The sequence below is a fragment of the Phaseolus vulgaris genome, chromosome 2, assembly GCF_000499845.2.
Source record: "Phaseolus vulgaris cultivar G19833 chromosome 2, P. vulgaris v2.0, whole genome shotgun sequence".
Taxonomy (NCBI): Eukaryota; Viridiplantae; Streptophyta; class Magnoliopsida; order Fabales; family Fabaceae; genus Phaseolus; species Phaseolus vulgaris.
The window spans coordinates 37,358,501-37,376,441 of record NC_023758.2 but is presented as its reverse complement, the minus strand read 5'-3'; the positions used below and the strand labels follow the sequence as shown (position 1 = coordinate 37,376,441).

General features: G+C 32.3%; 2 protein-coding genes across 7 annotated transcripts; one reads left to right on the top strand and one right to left on the bottom strand.

Moving 5' to 3' along the window:
* Positions 1-1,348: 1,348 nt before the first annotated feature.
* LOC137811826 (F-box/kelch-repeat protein At1g22040-like) lies at positions 1,349-7,346 on the top strand. Of its 5 annotated transcripts, none has more exons than XM_068613683.1 (4): positions 1,397-1,633; positions 1,857-1,889; positions 2,071-2,164; positions 5,602-7,346. In XM_068613683.1, the coding sequence occupies exon 4, from the start codon at positions 5,661-5,663 to the stop codon at positions 7,104-7,106; it is 1,446 nt and encodes a 481-aa protein (XP_068469784.1). In that variant the 5' UTR covers positions 1,397-1,633; positions 1,857-1,889; positions 2,071-2,164; positions 5,602-5,660; the 3' UTR covers positions 7,107-7,346. The 5 variants fall into 5 exon arrangements, with proteins under 5 accessions (XP_068469783.1, XP_068469780.1, XP_068469781.1 ...); XM_068613681.1 differs by lacking the exon at positions 2,071-2,164 and adding an exon at positions 5,116-5,197 and having other exon boundaries at positions 1,434-1,633; XM_068613682.1 differs by lacking the exons at positions 1,857-1,889; positions 2,071-2,164 and adding an exon at positions 5,116-5,197 and having other exon boundaries at positions 1,349-1,633.
* A 3,518-nt stretch (positions 7,347-10,864) lies between these two features.
* LOC137811830 (BRASSINOSTEROID INSENSITIVE 1-associated receptor kinase 1-like) lies at positions 10,865-16,887 on the bottom strand. 2 transcript variants are annotated; one of them, XM_068613686.1, is made up of 11 exons: positions 16,094-16,887; positions 15,527-15,659; positions 15,336-15,407; positions 14,574-14,717; positions 14,201-14,272; positions 14,042-14,113; positions 13,731-13,807; positions 13,066-13,200; positions 12,630-12,971; positions 11,823-12,217; positions 10,865-11,398 (listed from the first exon to the last, which is right to left on the bottom strand). In XM_068613686.1, the coding sequence occupies exons 1-11, from the start codon at positions 16,185-16,187 to the stop codon at positions 11,078-11,080; spliced, it is 1,857 nt and encodes a 618-aa protein (XP_068469787.1). In that variant the 5' UTR covers positions 16,188-16,887; the 3' UTR covers positions 10,865-11,077. The 2 variants fall into 2 exon arrangements, with proteins under 2 accessions (XP_068469787.1, XP_068469788.1); XM_068613687.1 differs by lacking the exon at positions 14,042-14,113 and having other exon boundaries at positions 16,094-16,703.
* Positions 16,888-17,941: the final 1,054 nt, after the last annotated feature.

The following is a 17,941-nucleotide window of genomic DNA, read 5'->3' as shown; positions in this document are numbered from 1 at the left end:
TATATTAATATATATTTATATATTAATTAGATATTTACATATATATTATTTTATTAAATATGGATAAAAATAGAGATCTTAACAGATGATAAATACTGTACCAATAATTATATTATGAATGTATGATAAATTAATTTTTCCACAAATATAATTTTTTTAAGTAATACGATATGATTATGAAAAAATAAAAAAATATAAAATTTATAATTTATCCTAAACCTTTATATCTTCTAAATATTTATCTTTACTTCAACATACTTGTTTTCTTATACAAGTATAGGAGACGGGATTAATCTAATATTTGAAGAATTTAAATGGAAACTTTATAAATATTAGAGTACAAGACTCTAATCTAACTCTTTAATTTTTTTCTTTATTTTTCACATCTGTACACTCTATTCACATTTCATAATCAATTTTTATTTTATTTTATTTTAATTATTTTAATAATAATAAATCTACGAATCTTTAAATTATTTTCAATAATAGTTACTTATAAAAGTTATGTATAAGTAAAAATATTATTTTAATAAAGGTAAATTTAGAAAAAAGTTGTTTATAAATTAAAAAAAGTTATTTATACAAGTAGCTCTTTTTAATTTATAAAGAATTTTATTTAATTACATAAAAATAATATTTCTATTTTAAACAACTTTAGTTAAAGAAACTTTTAATTAAATATCACTACTTAAAAAATTATTAAATAAAAATTAATTTTAAAGACTAAAAATAATTAGTTGTTATATTGACTAAATTAGATACTATTTTAGAAACTAAAAATATTATTGAATTTTATATTAGTTTCTATTATTGATAAATAATTTTTAAATTGCTATCTTAGATCCTAAATTTGATAGCAAAAATCTTGATAGCTAATTAGATATTAATTTAGAAATTATTTATTAATAATAAAAATTAATTTAGAGACCAATATTTTTTTAATTTTTATAAAATAATATCGAATTTAATTAATATAGTAACTAATTATTTTTTTTATTTAAAATATGTCCCACAAAATTTTATGGGTTAAAAGGGTCACTACACATACATTGAGATTTTAATATTTATGTATATTACAACATGCATAATCAATAAAAACAAAACCCATACATTTTGAATTGACACTACCAAAATTCCTAACCAAAATATTTAATCATCTATATTATATGGAGATACATATTTTTTTTATCACTTTGAAGTAAATAATTTTACTTTTGGTAAATTAAAATAGTTTAATTATTTAATAAAATACATAACCATATATTTTCTTTAATAAAAGATAACACCAGTTTAAAAATAACTCTTTTATTTGTATCCTTATAAAATGATTTTATTTTTTAAAAATTATACTATCTTCTTACATATCAAAAGGATGACAAAATATGTGGTGCAATCCATTGAAGTTTAATAAGCATATTATTTTCTTAATTTTTGTGATTATTGTTTTGTTATAATATTTTTGGCCCTTGGCTTCAACCTTTTGGCGTGTTACTTTCATCGCCAACTGTTCTTCTTCTGCCTCGTTAATCTTTTGCAGAAGCAGTTAGGAAATTTCGTGGAACCGATTTCTGGTGTCGATGATGCATTAACAGTGGGTATTGTTGCTGCGATTGCTTGTGGGGATCAATTTCTGGTATAATTGCATCAGAGCTTGTGTTTCCTTTTTTGGGGTTAGGGAATTTTGCGGTTATGTTTATCCAATCACACTGTGTTTGTTATGGTTTAACTTTACTGGTTTTACTTTCTTCAATTATTTTCCTCCCCAATATAGATTATAACAGTACAGTTTGGGCCCATTTATTTTTAATGTAATAATCAATGATTGCTTGATTAAACAAGTTTCTGTCTTGATCCAGTACGTGTCAGAGCTATGCCTGGTAGTTTGGAAGGTGTGTACTTTCTGCAGCCCCGAGCTTGAGTTTAATAAAATTAAGAATTCTTCCATCAGTTTCTAAGTGGTTCCCTTGTGGGTTATTCAATTGACTTCTGGGTATTTTTTTTAAATGTATACATTTTGTTTATAAGGGTATAAATGTGGGCATTGCATTCATGTTCGGTAAGTTGTTTCAGTTCTTATTTCTCTTCTGGAGGGAGACTGTTTGTGTAGTGGAGTATAAGATGCTTGTACACCAAAACGGTTGTTTTTCTTTGGTTTCTATGTGATGTGAGTTCTTCTTTTCTTTCTCCTTATTAATTTCCCCTTTTAAGTCTATGATTTAATTTGTTAAACCAATTTCTGCTGTTGATTTTATGGAATTCTGGAACAATTTGTGTTCTTTTGTATGTTTAATTTGTTTGAATGGATGTTTTTAGTTTGAGTCTTTGATTTTAAAATTACTCGCTGTTTGGTGGTTTTGTTTTGGAAATAGAATGACATTGCTGATAACTTGCTAGGAATATATTCACTTTACTTTATTTTTATTGTAAATTATGTGTTTCTATCTTCATCCCTTTTTTTTGGGCGGGATGTTTTTAGCTTTCTTGATAGGGAAGGTTGTTAATCACTGGGGTACTGTGGGGCGGATCGCGCCATAGGGTAGAGAAGGTTTCCTTCTCTGATTACATTTCTTTGTTTCTCAGTTATACATCAGTAGTGGAATTCTCTTGTAATTAGAGCTCATTCTGAGTTTTCTTCATCAATTCTTTAAAATACTATAAACTGGCACTAGAGCTTCTGATTCAGGGCATTGTTAGGATCATTAGTTAAATTGTTGGATTGTACACTCTTACAAGTTGTGGTCCCCCTTTGGTGTTGAGTCTCTTGTATTTTTAATCCCCTTTAACCTTGTTTGCTGAGTCTCTCGTATTTTTAATCCCCTTTAACCTTGTTTTAAAAAACGCTAATACCCTTTTTTCCTATATGACTCCATCTCCTTCTCTGCTTTTCACTTCTGCAACCCGAAGTTCTTTTTGCTGCTTCCAACCTCAACCACCCCACCTCCACCCTGCATAGCTGCCACACTGTTTTGTCGCCTGCACTGCCACTACCTCCCCTTCTTTGGCTTTACAAAGTGAAAACTGTGAACAACTGATGCTTGGGCCCTATGATACTTGTTTCTCATTCCTAGTCTCATTGTTTTCTCACTCAGTCCCTGCCTCTTCTCTCCGAGTTTCTGCACCCTATTTTGTATCTGACTTATTAACTTATTTTGAGTTTTTGTTTTGTTTTGTATTGTATTTAGATCTTATGACTAATGGTTTTTCAATTTAAGTTTCTTTAGAAGTTATTTTCTTTTCTGTGGTATTTTTTATGCATATGTGTATATATAAATATATTATTTCATTTTAGGTAGGATCTTATTGTCCAAATTACAATCCTCAAGTTAGAAGTTTTCACCCTCATCCCAATCCTAGGTAGAATCTCAAGTTTAACAACATCAATTTCGGGATTCTCTTTATGGTGATGACACAAATGGAGAGCCGATTCAAGATTGTTGAACATCAATGTCAACTAGATGGGATGCAACCATTAGTTGACAAGGCTATTGGTTAGTAAATGGAGGGGAGGATGAGGAAAATGACAACTTGAGTAGAAGCTATGCTAAGAAGTAGAAGAGGTGAAATGGAGGAAGAAGAAAACAATGGGGATAATAAAAACAAGAGGCTAGGGCTTGATGATTGAGAAAATCAAAGGAGGGAGTATCAAGTGAAGTGAGTTGTGGTTCCATATTTCATGGATAAGAATCCGCATGGGTGGCTGTATTAATGGAGTGTTAATTTAAAATAAATTAATTGTTAGAGGTGGTGAAGGTTGACATAATGGTGGCATGCTTAGAAGGGAGGGCTTTAAATTGGTTACGATGGATGAACCAAGGGGCCATGAGGACTTGGTTCTCCCCCTCTAACAGCTAGCTTTTGATGACGGTATGGATGCTTGGTGGAGTATTTAAGATATTAGAAACTTCAGGAGACTTTTTGATTGATTTGGTTACTTCAATGCTTTATACAAGAATAATGGGGTAATTGCCAAGCCTCCGACCCAACTGTCAAACAGCAGTTTTAAGTTGGTAGAGGAGGCACAAAGGGCCTTCAAGCAGTTGAAAACAGCCATGGAAAGTCTTCTTATTTTGGCTATGCCAGATTGAGTTACCATTTGTGATAGAGACAAATGCTTCATATGATATGAGATTGGAGTTGTTCATATGCAACAGGCTGACCAATGATTTTAATTAGCCAAGCCTTTTAGAGAACAAATAAGACTTAACCAGTTTATTATCTTGATCTAATGGCTACTCTACAAAATTCAGTCGCCATTTTGTATTCCAAACTGATCAATAGTTCAAAGTTTTTGTTGGACCAAAGAGTCCTGCCAGGAGATTAGTTAAAATGGGTAACTAAATTGCTTGGTTATGATTTTGAAATTCAGTATAACCCTTGCTTGTACAACAAAGCAGTTGATGTTGTATCATGTGTCATGAATTACTGTGATAATTTAATGAAGACTTGAGACTAAGACTTCATTGAATTAGCTGAAGTTCTTGAGGATGAAGACTTGAGATTAAGAGATGTATACGAAATGATAGAGATAATTTTGTTTTGATAGATCCTGACAAACACTCAATTAGGACATGGCTGCACGGGAGAGGAATGGGGGATTCTGGAATTAGTTACATCACTGACAGGGAAATTAGTATAAGTGAGGAGATGGAGGGTAGGAATCACTTGGGTGTTGTGAGGGTTTGCTTGTTGCATGAGGAAGAGAAGGTTTCTTTCTCTACATTTCTTACTCTCATTTTTTAGTTCTATTTCAGCAGTGAAGTTCTCTTGTAATGGGAGATTCAAGGCAATACACAGATTCTATCTAATCAATATCGACATCATATTGGCCCCAAGTAAATAATACAGTGGTTGCTCGTTATTTACAGTATAGGATTTAGGGTCTATTTGGACAAGTTTTCCCACGAGCACATCTTGGAAAGAAAAATAAGAAAAAAATGAGCTTCTTCATAAGTTACAGTTAACTTGTGCACAAGTTACAATTAGCTTACACACAAGTTAAAAATAATTTTTTTGAGAAGTTTTATGAGAAAAATTCTATAAATTAAGTTATACATAAATTAATTTTAGCTCATGCAAAAACTCATTTCCTTTTTTCTTCTTATTTTTCTCTTCTAGAAGTGTTTATAGAAAAGTGTGTTCAACGGACCCATATTTACAATTTCTCTGAAGTCCTTTCCATTAGTCTTCATTGGGTCAGGTATGGAGACTTCAGTCCCTTTTTTTCTTGAATATATATGAAACAGCCAATATAGTTCTTTTTTCTTTCTGAAAATCTTAGTTTTTCATATTCTGCACACAACACACACTTGTTAAACTAAAGTTAAATCATTTGTTAGTATAGTTTAGACTTCTTTATTTGTGTAACTCTACTCAATCTTTCTCTATTTTTGTGTGTGTTGTGGTCTATCCTCTATAATCTCTTATATATTCAGAACTTATGAGTGTATCTCTAATGTTCTCTTTGCCTTTTGATTGATTACTTATGGAAATGTTTGGGTAAAAAGCTTATGCCTATTGAGATAAAACCATTATTTCAATTGAGCAATACATTTTCTTGGCATGTACTGACATATTATATATAATGATGATTGTGTGAAACAGATTAATCTTGCAAGTTTGATTTGCTTGCATGGTTTTGGTTTGAATTTGAAGTGATTTTAATGGGGAATATACTGAATCTGAACAATTCCAAGACTAGATGGAATGCCTCCTATGAGGTTTTGCAAGGTGAATCCTGCAAGAGACGGAGGTTGTCATCAAACTCTTGTGAGGATAAGGCAAGACTGATTCCGCTCCTTCCTGATGAGATAACAATACAGATTCTAGCTAGAGTTCCTCGAATTTATTATTTGAATCTGAAGTTAGTTTGCCGTGCTTGGAAGGCAACCCTTGTCAGTTCTGAACTATTTAGTGTGAGAAAAGGCCTTGGAACCATGGAGGAGTGGCTCTACATTTTGACAAAAGTGAAGGATGATAAGCTTTTATGGTATGCCTTAGACCCTCTTTCTAGAAGATGGCAAAGGTTGCCACCAATGCCCAAAGTGGGGTTTGAAGATGAAACAAAGAAAGGTTTGATTTCCTTTCCCCTTCGGATGTGGAGCATGATGGGTTCAAGTATTAGAATTGTTGATGTCATTATGAGCTGGCTAGGGAGGAGAGATGCCCTGGACTGGATGCCATTTTGCGGTTGCTCCATAGGAGCTGTTGATGGTTGCATCTATGCATTAGGAGGATTTTCAAGAGCTTCAGCAATGAAATCTGTTTGGCAGTATGATCCCATTAAAAACTCTTGGGCTGAGGCTAGTTCAATGTCAGTTGGTAGAGCCTATTCCAAGACAGGTATATTAAATAATAAGCTCTATGTTGTTGGTGGGGTTACTAGGGGTCGTGGTGGACTAAGCCCTCTACAATCTGCAGAAGTGTATGACCCTCATACAGGCATGTGGTCCCAATTACCTAGCATGCCTTTTGCAAGAGCTCAAGTGTTGCCAACTGCCTTTTTGGCTGACTTACTCAAGCCTATTGCCACAGGAATGGCTTCATACAGGGGAAGGTTATTTGTTCCTCAAAGTTTGTATTGCTGGCCATTTTTTGTGGATGTTGGGGGTGAAGTATATGATCCAAATATAAATTCATGGCTCGAAATGCCAATCGGCATGGGTGAAGGCTGGCCTGCAAGGCAAGCTGGAACAAAATTGAGTGTTACTGTCAATGATGATCTATATGCACTTGATCCTTCAAATTCTCTAGACAGTGCAAAGATCAAGATATATGATTATGAAGGTGATACTTGGAAAGTTGCAGCAGTAGATGTTCCTATTCATGATTTCACTGATTCAGAATCTCCTTATCTCTTGGCTGGTTTACTTGGAAAACTTCATGTAATTACTAAAGATGCTAATCACAATATTACAGTATTGCAGGCTGACATGCAACATGAACATGCTAGGTCAGTTTTCTCCCAATCAATTTTGTCTTCACCAGATAACTCAATCACTGAAGATGCTGAATCTTCTGCACAAAGTCAAGGAGAATTTTGGAAGGTTCTTGCAACTAGAAGTGGTAGATCTGCTGAACTAGTCAACTGTCAATCCCTTAAAATTTGATTTTTTTTTTCTTCTGGGTAGGTGTGGTTTGTGGTTATGATTTCTGAGTATATCTCTCTTGATTGGTATGATTGCTTACAAGCCAGTAGGTTCGGGGAAATTTCCAAGTTCTAAATGCTTTCCTATACAAATGATTCATAAGATGTGTAACCAAGAAAACAAAAACTTAGAACTACACGGAGCAAGAACATCATTCAAACAAACACTACAAAAAATATGAAGGTTTTTTTTTAACATTAAGCGGGGTGCATCACAGGTTTGTAGCATTTGGTCACTTTATGATACTTTTAACGAGAGAAGTTGCCGGCAGAAACAAACACACCACTTATGCTAGCCAATCACGTGGTTGATAGTTTCTTTTATTTGATTTTTTACTACTCACCTTTTTGTATGAAAGTACATATTTAGGTTATAAGTTTAAGACTTGAATTTTGACATAAAAGGTTATTTTTAAAATGTTAAAATTAAAGTGTAAATAAAAAGTTATTAAAGTCTGTGTTTAATAAGGCTTCTGTATTTGAATAAAAATTGGAAGGTCTTAAATAATATAATATAAGATTTAGAGGATGATTTACGTATTACAATGACCTAAGGTGTGTAATTTTGTGGGAATCATTTGACATTCATCAATTGAAAAAAAAGGGCATCAATTTTCTTTTAAGATCTAACATTTTTTCATATTCACAGTTTTGTGTACATGGTATTACACCACTCTTGATTTGTTTCTCTCTTTCAGTGAAATCCATGGTCTTAGTTTAAAGGTAGTTTCTTTTGATTTGGGGTACATGTAAAGTTTATCTTTTTATTTCCTAATTGCACCAAATGTCAGGTTTTCTGGATTACTTTGCTGCTAAATATAAATGTTAACTACCATACTTGAATGAAGCTCAGGTAAATTCATTCCTTTGACTAAAGTTCTATTATTAACATGTTTTTTACCCTTGCATTCAGTTACTTTTTTTGTTTTAATGGGAGGAAGTTTTTTTGTTGAAATAACACTTAATAAATTAAAAGAACTAAGACATAAAATATAATAGAGCTAGAAAGTAAATGGATATTAAATCAAAACAACCAAATATAAAACAAATTGAATAAAATATCTATGTTGTAGTTATTCTAGGTTCAGTTTCAATAAATCTTCTCTTTACCTCAATAGCGGTAAAAACCTAATTTATTTCTTAAAGCTTCAAATTTGACTTTTGGGAATGTTTTTGTTAAAATATTTGTACTTTGATCTTTAATTTTTGTTTTCCTGCATACATGGACTTATTTTAACCAACTTCTTGTCAATTGACTTGAGATTGGTTGCTCTACAAATATTTTATCTTGTAAATAACATTTAAAAATGTAAATTTTACATTAAATGGTAAATTTTCCAACATTTGTGTGTAGTCAAGGTAAGTAGCATTCTGATTTGAATAAGACACGTAATGGCAAATATTTTTGAAAAATCTACTTCAAATATAACCATTAATATGTCCGGGTGTTTATTTATAGAACCATTTGCCTTTAGTTTAGTGTGTTGAGATCGATCATGTGTCATTTTCTTTAATCATCTTTAATTCTTCCTTCAAAGCATTAATCCACTTTTCATATCTTTTTAGCTTTTTCAAATTCAGCAGGTTCTAAGACAACCACATTGCACCTTTGATAAATATCAAATGGAGATCTTTTCCTCTGACACAAATTTCATCAACTTCATTATTAATGAGTTGTGGAGCTTCTGGAAGTTGATTTCTTACTAGGTCCTCCCAATTCCAATGTTGATCTTTTATGAACTTTACATTTTTACTCACAAGAATTTTTCCATTTTGTGGTTGAAATTTTTTGTAAGCTTTTGATATGCTACTGTATCCAATGAAAACTTTAGATTCAACCTTTTTTGTCAAATTTGTCCCTTTTAATTTGTGGAACATAAGAACAACAAACACAATCAAAGATTCTCAAAATTTGGAAATTTGGTTTGTAGCCAATCTTCAAATGGAGTTTTCTGTTCAAAACTTGGGTAACTTGTTCAACAAAAATACAACAATGCTTGTAACCTCTGTCTACACCATCTTTGGTAATTCGTTCTCATGTAACATACACCTTATCATCTCCATGATGCTTCTATTTTTCCTCTCTCACCTACACCATTTTGTTGTGAGGTGTATGATAGTTTAAGTTTGTGCTTAATGTCAGCTTCTTCGCAATATTTATCAAAAGCGTCATTTGTATATTATTTTTCATGGTTAGAGCGAAGTTGGATGAATGAACGTCGTGTTAGTGAAGAGTATGAAAAGAAAATTGATGAGTTCTTGTGGTCTGCTTGCCAAAATGAAAAAGCTATCAATGTTACGTTCATTGTCTAAATCAAATACGTTAGGATTTGGGGAAAATATGTGATCATTTGTTCTTCCTTGGTATAGTGAAGAGTTATACAATATGGACTTTACACGAAGAAATATTAGACAATCCTGCTATAGTGGGAACAACAACAAAATTATGAAGAATGGATGAACAATCATTTATAGGGCATGATACATGATGTGGGTAAAGAAACTTTGGGAAGAGATCATGTGTATGATTCCTTAAAATTTGATTTGGAGCAACAATTGTACCTAGGATGCACTAACTTTACATGACCCTTAACAAATTCAAAATTGTTCAGTTTAAAATCAAGGAATGGATGCTGATAGAAGTTTCACTAAATTGTTGTAGTTCTTGAGAGAGATGCTTCCAGAACAAAACACCTTACTTAATCGTAACTATGAAGTGAAGAAGATACTATGTCTGATGGGTTTGGAGTACAAAAATATACATGCAAGTCCTAATGATTGTGTATTGAGCATATGAGTTATCTGCATTGAAGGTGAGAACATGTGGGTTATCACGGTTTAAAAGAAACTTGATGTAGTGGTGAGGAAGAAATAGAGGGTCCTCCTGTTCATGTGTTATGGTAGTAGCCTATAATACCTAGGTTTAAATTATTGTTTGTGATTAAAGAGGATGCAAAGAACCAAACATGACATTCAAACGAAAGAAAATTGTTAAGATAATAGACATCTAATATATGCTAGACGATCTAATACCCATTAGACAGTTTCATAATACTCTATTAGACAGTTTCATAATAAAAGAGTACGAGTTTTGATGATAAAAAAACATTGTAAGATGTGTTAAGATTTTTAACAAAGTTACTTCATGTGTAAACTTAAACATAAAAACACTAGATGATCTATAAACATTAAACCTGCTATACATTCCTACAATATTAAAACAGTTAGACGATCTCTCAGAGTTAAGCTCATTAGACGGTTACTGTGTTCAAAGGAGTAAAGTCAAAGTCTATAATTTTAATATGTAAGACACTCTCACACTAATTAACTTGTTAGAGAGTCTTACTGTACTAAATGTACTAGATGGTAAATGTACAAGACGGTCAAACTGTGTTAAATATATTAGACCATCTCTTTATGTTAGACTTGTTAAACATTCTAAGTGGATTGCATCATACTAGACGATTTTTGGTAATGAAACACATTAGAAATTCTAGTCATCTTCATTGTGTTAGATGATCTAGTCTTCATTCTCGTGATACACAGTCCATCACGTCATACAATTTCTAAACTCAATACTTGTGTTTAAACGGCTTTCTAATCATACTTAAATATTTTTGAACCTTGATAGTATTTAACAATTTGAATAAATGATTTCACTAAAACGAATCAATTGTATTGATTTGTAAAGTTTTCAAATCATAAAATTAAAAGAGAGCATTTCAAAAAATTCATATCTTAATATTCTTAATAATATTTGAAAGAAATATATCTTTTAGAATGATTATAAACTATTTTATGCACAAAATAGGTATAACTCAAACAACTTTTTAATAAAGCCTATATAGTGTACTAAACCAACATTTTGAAGCTTTGTCTCTTCCTTTGATATCAGCTTCTTTCATTGTTTAAAAGTTTCTCTCTATCAAAAAATCATCTAGGCCCTGACAGTTCATCTGGGAGAATATTTGAAGTTGAGTCTGATAATGGCCAGTAAGCATGGTGGAGACTGGAGGGGTCAAACTTTTGTTGGATTGTATCCTCTTTTTGCCACCATTTTTCCCATTTTTCTGCCAAACCTTCACCCTCTAGCATTCTCACCACCTCAGACATCTTTGGTCTTTCCAAAGGGGAGCTTTGTGTGCATAACAAGGCCACTTGGATTAACTCTTCTGCTTCCTCTTCCTCATAACTTCCCTCCAAATCTCCATCCACCAGTGTCTCCAACCTCTTGTCTTTCAAAAGTGCTTTCACCTGCGATCAAAATAATGTCATTTTCCAACAAAAACCAATAAACATTGGTGTTAGTTTCAGTGCATAGCTAATGAGGTGTTCTAAAATCTACTAAGAAGATGATGTTCGAGAATCTAAAACAGAAATAGGAATACATGGCAATTATGTATTTTGTTTCAAAGCCAAGGTAGTTTTACAACAAAACCAAAACCAGAAGAAGCAACAAAGAGAGGTTTCAAAACTTCAGCTAATATATAGGAAGAATAAACAAGAACTTCTCATTCTGTGCTGAAAGAAGAATATTTAGTGCAGACGTATTTCCTTCAAGAATATTATTTCCTTCCACTAGTTCATCTTCAACTTCCATTTTTTTGGAAAAAAACACGTGACTGATAATTGAACAAGAAGTAATAACAGCATAGTTTTTTGCAAACATAATACCTACCCAATCAAGCAACATAACATCATCATCATTGGCAAGTCGTGCTAAATCAAAAGCCCTCTGTCCAGTTATTAGTTCAAGAAGCATCACACCATATCCAAAAACATCAGTCTTCTCTGAAGACTTTCCAGTTGAGAGGTACTCAGGTGCTATATGGCCAATAGTACCTCGTACCGCAGTAGTAACATGAGTATCTTTGTAATCCATTAGCTTTGCTAAACCAAAATCTCCAACAACTGCTTCAAAGTCCTCATCCAACAATATATTTGCAGCTTTCACATCACGATGAATAATCTTTGGATCACAATGATCATGCAAATAAGCAAGCCCCTTAGCAGCTCCTAGAGCAATACTCTTCCGTTTTGACCATTCAAGTGGTGGCTGTGCTTCCGGACGATCTACAGAAATACAATATATATGCATAAAAGCATTTTTAATTTGAAAACACATTGAAATTTAACAGAAGAAATTATAACATTCTGCCATTTAGCAGAAAAGCAGATTTGGATTCTCTGTTGTGACCACCTTAAATGATGTGGTCAAACAAAATTGGATGAATGTGTGAATCAAATTCAGTTAGGATCAAACTTAAGCAGCTGATATAACATGCCAGACATACATGTTTTTTATTTCACAAAGAATAAGTAAGAAAGCTTGCAATAAATTTGAAGTGAAAGGGCTTGCATAGCTACCAGAAAAGGATATAAACTAGAATTTTTTTTTTAAACTTGAGAAATAGATTTAGCTAAATGAAAAGGTTCTTCTAATATCACATTAATCCTCTATGATAGAGTAGACTAGTAAGGGTACCTCGTAAACATGAAGCAACACTTCCATTAGCCATGAAAGGATACACAAGCAAACGTTCAGTAGGTGTCATACAAAAACCATGCAGGCGAAGCAAATTTCGATGCACAGCCATGCTGATCATTTCCACTTCAGTTTGAAATTGCATCTCCCCACCCTGGGTTCGTTCCTCTTTGAGTCTTTTTACTGCTACAAGATATCCATTTGTTAAGCGTCCTTTATAAACCTTGCCAAATCCACCTCTACCAAGAACGTTTTTGTTGTTAAAGGTATCTGTTGCAACTTGTAGTTCCCGCAGTGAAAACCTTTTAAGCTGACCAAGGTGAACTTCAGGATCCTCCTCAGCTGCCAGTGAAGGACACACAAAAATCAGTTATTTATGACTATCATATGCAGCTTTGATCAGTATGCAAACCATCTTTTCTTTTAATCAACCGACCTGCAACATCAAAGAAAAAATCCTGTGGTTTCCTTCTCTTACAATAAACAAGTGCAATTACAGGAGCTGCAAACAACAATGCAGCACCCACAGCAACTCCTCCAGCAATGATTCCAACAGCACGGTTATTGTTACCTACATGGATTAATAGAAGTAAATGGGAAACTACAACTCAGTTCCAAAACTTTGCTTCCTAGCATACTTCTTTCAAGAGTATACCCTCCACACTCCAGGCTTCACCCTCTGCTGATTCAGCAGAAGATCATGAGCACATGCACCTTAAGAAACTATACACTTAAACATGCAGAGGTTATGCTTAAGGTATCTACACCATCAAAGATCACTGTTCAATAACACCAAGTCTGTCTTTTTCAATAAACTTAAAACTTGACAGAATGAAAAGATTCGGTGGCAAAATTCATTTAAAATTACAGAATAAGCAGTTGGGGAAATACCTGTAACCTATCAATTATCAGAGGGGTGAAGGAAATATTTGAAGTAGGAATGATATGGAATGGATGCATCATGTTAAAAAAAAGATAAGTAAATACCACCAAAATGATTGAGAGGGCATTAATAGTTATATTTTGACCCTATATTTTTATGTCAGGTTATTCTCTGAAAACTTAAGTTCATTACCAATCATAAAACAGATACCAACAAACCTGGAGGACTTTGTGGCGGTGCTGAAGCTGGTGGATATAGAAGGCTACTATAATTCAATAGGGGATTATTCCTAAAACTGTAATGACAGATAAATGGGTTAATAAAATTTTGATATCTCACCCCTCATAATATTATTAGTATATATGAATATAGTAAATATAACAGTAATAGTAATGTGTCCACATAAAAATTATGGGATTCTAATGTGAGGTTCATATGGATCCATTGAACCAAATGGTTGTTGGCTAACCGTTGTAGTGTGGTTCTCCCAGTGTGCTTATGGAAACAAACAAATTTAAGTTGTACCAACCTGATGGGAGTAAAATAGGAAAAAGAACCAGTGGTTGGGACATCTCCTGTTAAGTTGTTTTTCGATAAATCACTAGATTCAATGACCATGTGTCAGGTTAGACATAAAATAACACAATGCTAGTATAGCAATGTATCTAGAAATAGGAGTAAAACTCACAGCACTTGCAGTTTATCGACATTGGTCAGACGCATAGGAATTTTTCCTGACAAGGTATTATTGTTGAGACGCCTGATTCACGGAGCAGAGCCATTTAGTTTTCCATATTTTAAACCAATAACGGAAGAGTAGCGAAACAAGACAACAAACAATCATTAAGTAGCAAGTGTAGTGAGTGTGTGCTACAATAACTTGTTCATTAGCATCTATTTCATGTGATTATGTAGAGTAATTATTCTCTTGAGCAAGAAGATGTGTTGGAACTCAAATGTGATAGAGGAATATCATATGTAGGAAAGAAAAGTTATGAAGGCTACTGATTTAAATAAGTTTTGCTGATTAAAGATATGAGATAAAGGAAAGCATGTCATACAGGAAACGTAGATTTTTAAGGTTGGCCAATTCGTCTGGAATGGTACCAGTAATTTTGTTCGAGTAAAGATCCAAGCTCACCAAGTTTGTCAAACTCCCTAGCTCAATTGGGATTTTCCCAGTTATATTATTACTATAAAGTTCCCTGTCAAAAGAAAGATATTCAGATTTGGGCAGAGAAAGATCCAGTGAATAACTAAAAATTGCATAACTCATCTGAATCAATGCTATGACGGGTTAAAAAATCTAATAAAAGTTAATATGAAAAGAGATCTTTGATAAAGATGACCACCATAATCTGAATCAGTGCACTCCAACCTTCTATTACTAGCTCTATCTTTAGTCTTATCATGTAACAGAAGCTAAATTAGGTTTAGTACACACCATAACATGCTAAAGGTTGTCAACTACACTAGTATAAGGAATATGATACACACTTCCTCACTTCCATCATCTGTGGGAGAGGTCTGAAGCTAAAGATGTGAAGGAAAAAGTGCAGAAATATTTCAACTTTCAACAACATATTCAGTATGTTACTTCTGTGATAAGAATACTCTTCATGCATGACGGTCTCTGAATCTCCAAACCAAGAATTTTCTAAGTTGCACCCAGTTCTTTCATTTCAAAACATATCATTAACATAAAGTAGCAAGTATATAAGAACTGTCAGGAATTTTATGAATAATAGTTATCATATTGACTTTTAGAATAATCTTGCTTCATCGGATTCAGTCATCAATATCATATCCATTTCTTAACTTACAAGTATTGCAACTTTGGGAGTTGACCAAGTTGTGCAACGAGCTCACCCGAAAGGTTTGCATTTCCAAGATCACTAACAAAAAAAAGAAAAGTCTTTTTTCACTGTATGCACACTCTGTTACGAACAGAGAAATTTTAGGACCTATGATAAATTTCACAAAACTACAAGTAAAAATAACATAGATATCTTACACACGGATCACCCTATTGTCATTATCGCAAGTAACATGAAACCATGTGCAAGGATTTACAAGGGTAGAATCCCAACTCTGAAGAACATTGTTAGGATCATTCATATTGCCCTTAAATGCATCCAGGGCATCACCTGTCACAGATGTAATTTTCAAGTGCAATTAAACACACTTCATATATTAAATAGACAGGAGTGAAACAAAATCAAACATGTATTTCGAATGAAATCTTGAGAAATAAAGGAAGTATAAAGATGAAATCCAAGTTCCTCAAGAACATTTTACAACCTACAAACAGCCGAAGCTAGTCATATAGAGCACCAACACACCATAGAAATATTTAAGAGGCAAAAATTCTTCTCTAAAATAAAGATTGGTTTCAATTTCGTCCTCTAACTTTTTTTTCAATTTATGCTCCTAATTGTTGTTTACATAACTCCTCCAGTTTTATTACTCAATCAAACATGAGCCAGTTGCAAAGCAACAACAATAACAGAAACAGTAAAATCAAGTAAAAAAGCATCAAGACAAGCACCAAGGAAGCTCAGAGAAGGTCACCACCACCCACCTTCTTGGTTGCCAGAAACCTTGACCATGAAGTCAAGCACCAAAACTGCACAAAGAAGAAACAAACACCTGAAAGATGAAATCACTTGCTTCATGTTGGCCCTCCTCTTCACTCATGCACATGCACTTTAATATCCCAAATCCAGAGCCCCTCTTAAGCACTAGTTGATCTCCATTATAACCTTCAAGTCCATAAGCAAATTGACCAAAAGAAATAGCAGTCAACTCAGAGTTATACCGCCACCAAATTTTCTAACTTCTTTTCTTCTGTCAGTTCTTACAATGGAGCTAGCTAGAATAGAATCTCATGTGAGGGTCATCAATTCCAAATAAAAAAGCTGAAGATAGCAACAGCTTTTAGGCAGATAAAGAAAGAGTGAGTGATTCTCCAGCCACCAGCCTTAAACGTGTGGTACGTTGGGATATATGGAGGAAAGACCGGAGAGGCAAGTCAATGAATGATGCTGCATTTTTTGGCCCAGAAATTTCCTCTTGTTGTTATTCTTCTGTCACTTGTTTTTATTTTCAATTTCATGAAAATTGTGATGAGAAAGTGAGTTTTAGATGATAGTGAGGCACTTATATATTATAATTTAGCTTAATCTTTAGTTAACTAACATCAACACAGCAACACACCCTTTTACAAGGAATGGACTTATTGAACAAGGACTAGATAATTATGGTGGTCCAACAACAAATTACACAATAAACCCAAAAAAAATGTGTACTATGTTAGGAACGGTGGTGATTAGCTTGAGAAGAGTCTGTGTTTAGAAGTTTGAACAGAGAAGAAGTAAGAAGAGATGGTCAAAGACGCGCCCTTCAAGACTTACTACTGTCCCACATCACATTGCCCTGTTCAAACGAAGCTGTTTCTGCATAATTAATTATGACATCTTCTTTTTGTGTTTACTTATATGTGGTAATACTCTGAGTCAATGTAAGCTCCTGTTCTGCACTTATCAACTAATTCAGACTTCTTTTACTTTGAATTTATTATTTTCAGTCTCTGTACTGTATTTTCTTTTATTATTTTCAAATAGTGGTGAACTTAAAAAATTTATATTCACTAAAAATAATAATTAATAAAAAATAATTTTTAAGGACAAAATATAATTAATTATTATATTACTAATATTTTTAAGTTATATATTATTTTATAAACTTAAAAAATTATTAGTATTAAAAGAATTATCGTTATTTAAAATAAATTTTATTAAAAAAAATTATAAACTAAATTTTAAATGAATATCTATCATTACTTATCAGGTTTTAGTTATTAGTTACTTTAAATTTTAAATTAATAATTATAAATATTAATTTAAAATCTAAAATAATTGATTATTAAAACTTGAATAGTCAATAAAATTAATTTATAAATTTTTATTAATAATAAAAAATATTTTAGATATCAATAATTTCTTAATTTATAAAATAATATCTACCTTAATTAATATAATAATTAATTATTTTTGTTTTTAAAACTTATTTAATAATTTTTTTTATGATGATTCAGGAGAGAATAATAATATACTTTTTGATGAATTCTACATTTAGATTGGAAGACACTCTCCCTAAATGAATATTTATTAAAATTTGTAATTTAAAATAATTTTCAACCAAGAAAAGAAAATATAAGAAAGAAAGAAAAAATGTTAAAATAATGTTATTAATATTTCTATTATTGATTTGATATTTATTGTGCAAAGCAATTTTAAATGGAACGGAAATATAATTATTATATATATTTAGTGACCCTACAAGAAAATTATTCAATGAAAACTAGTTTTAGAGAAAAAAAAATTATTTATTATATTAACTAAATTATATATTATTTTGTAAATTAAAA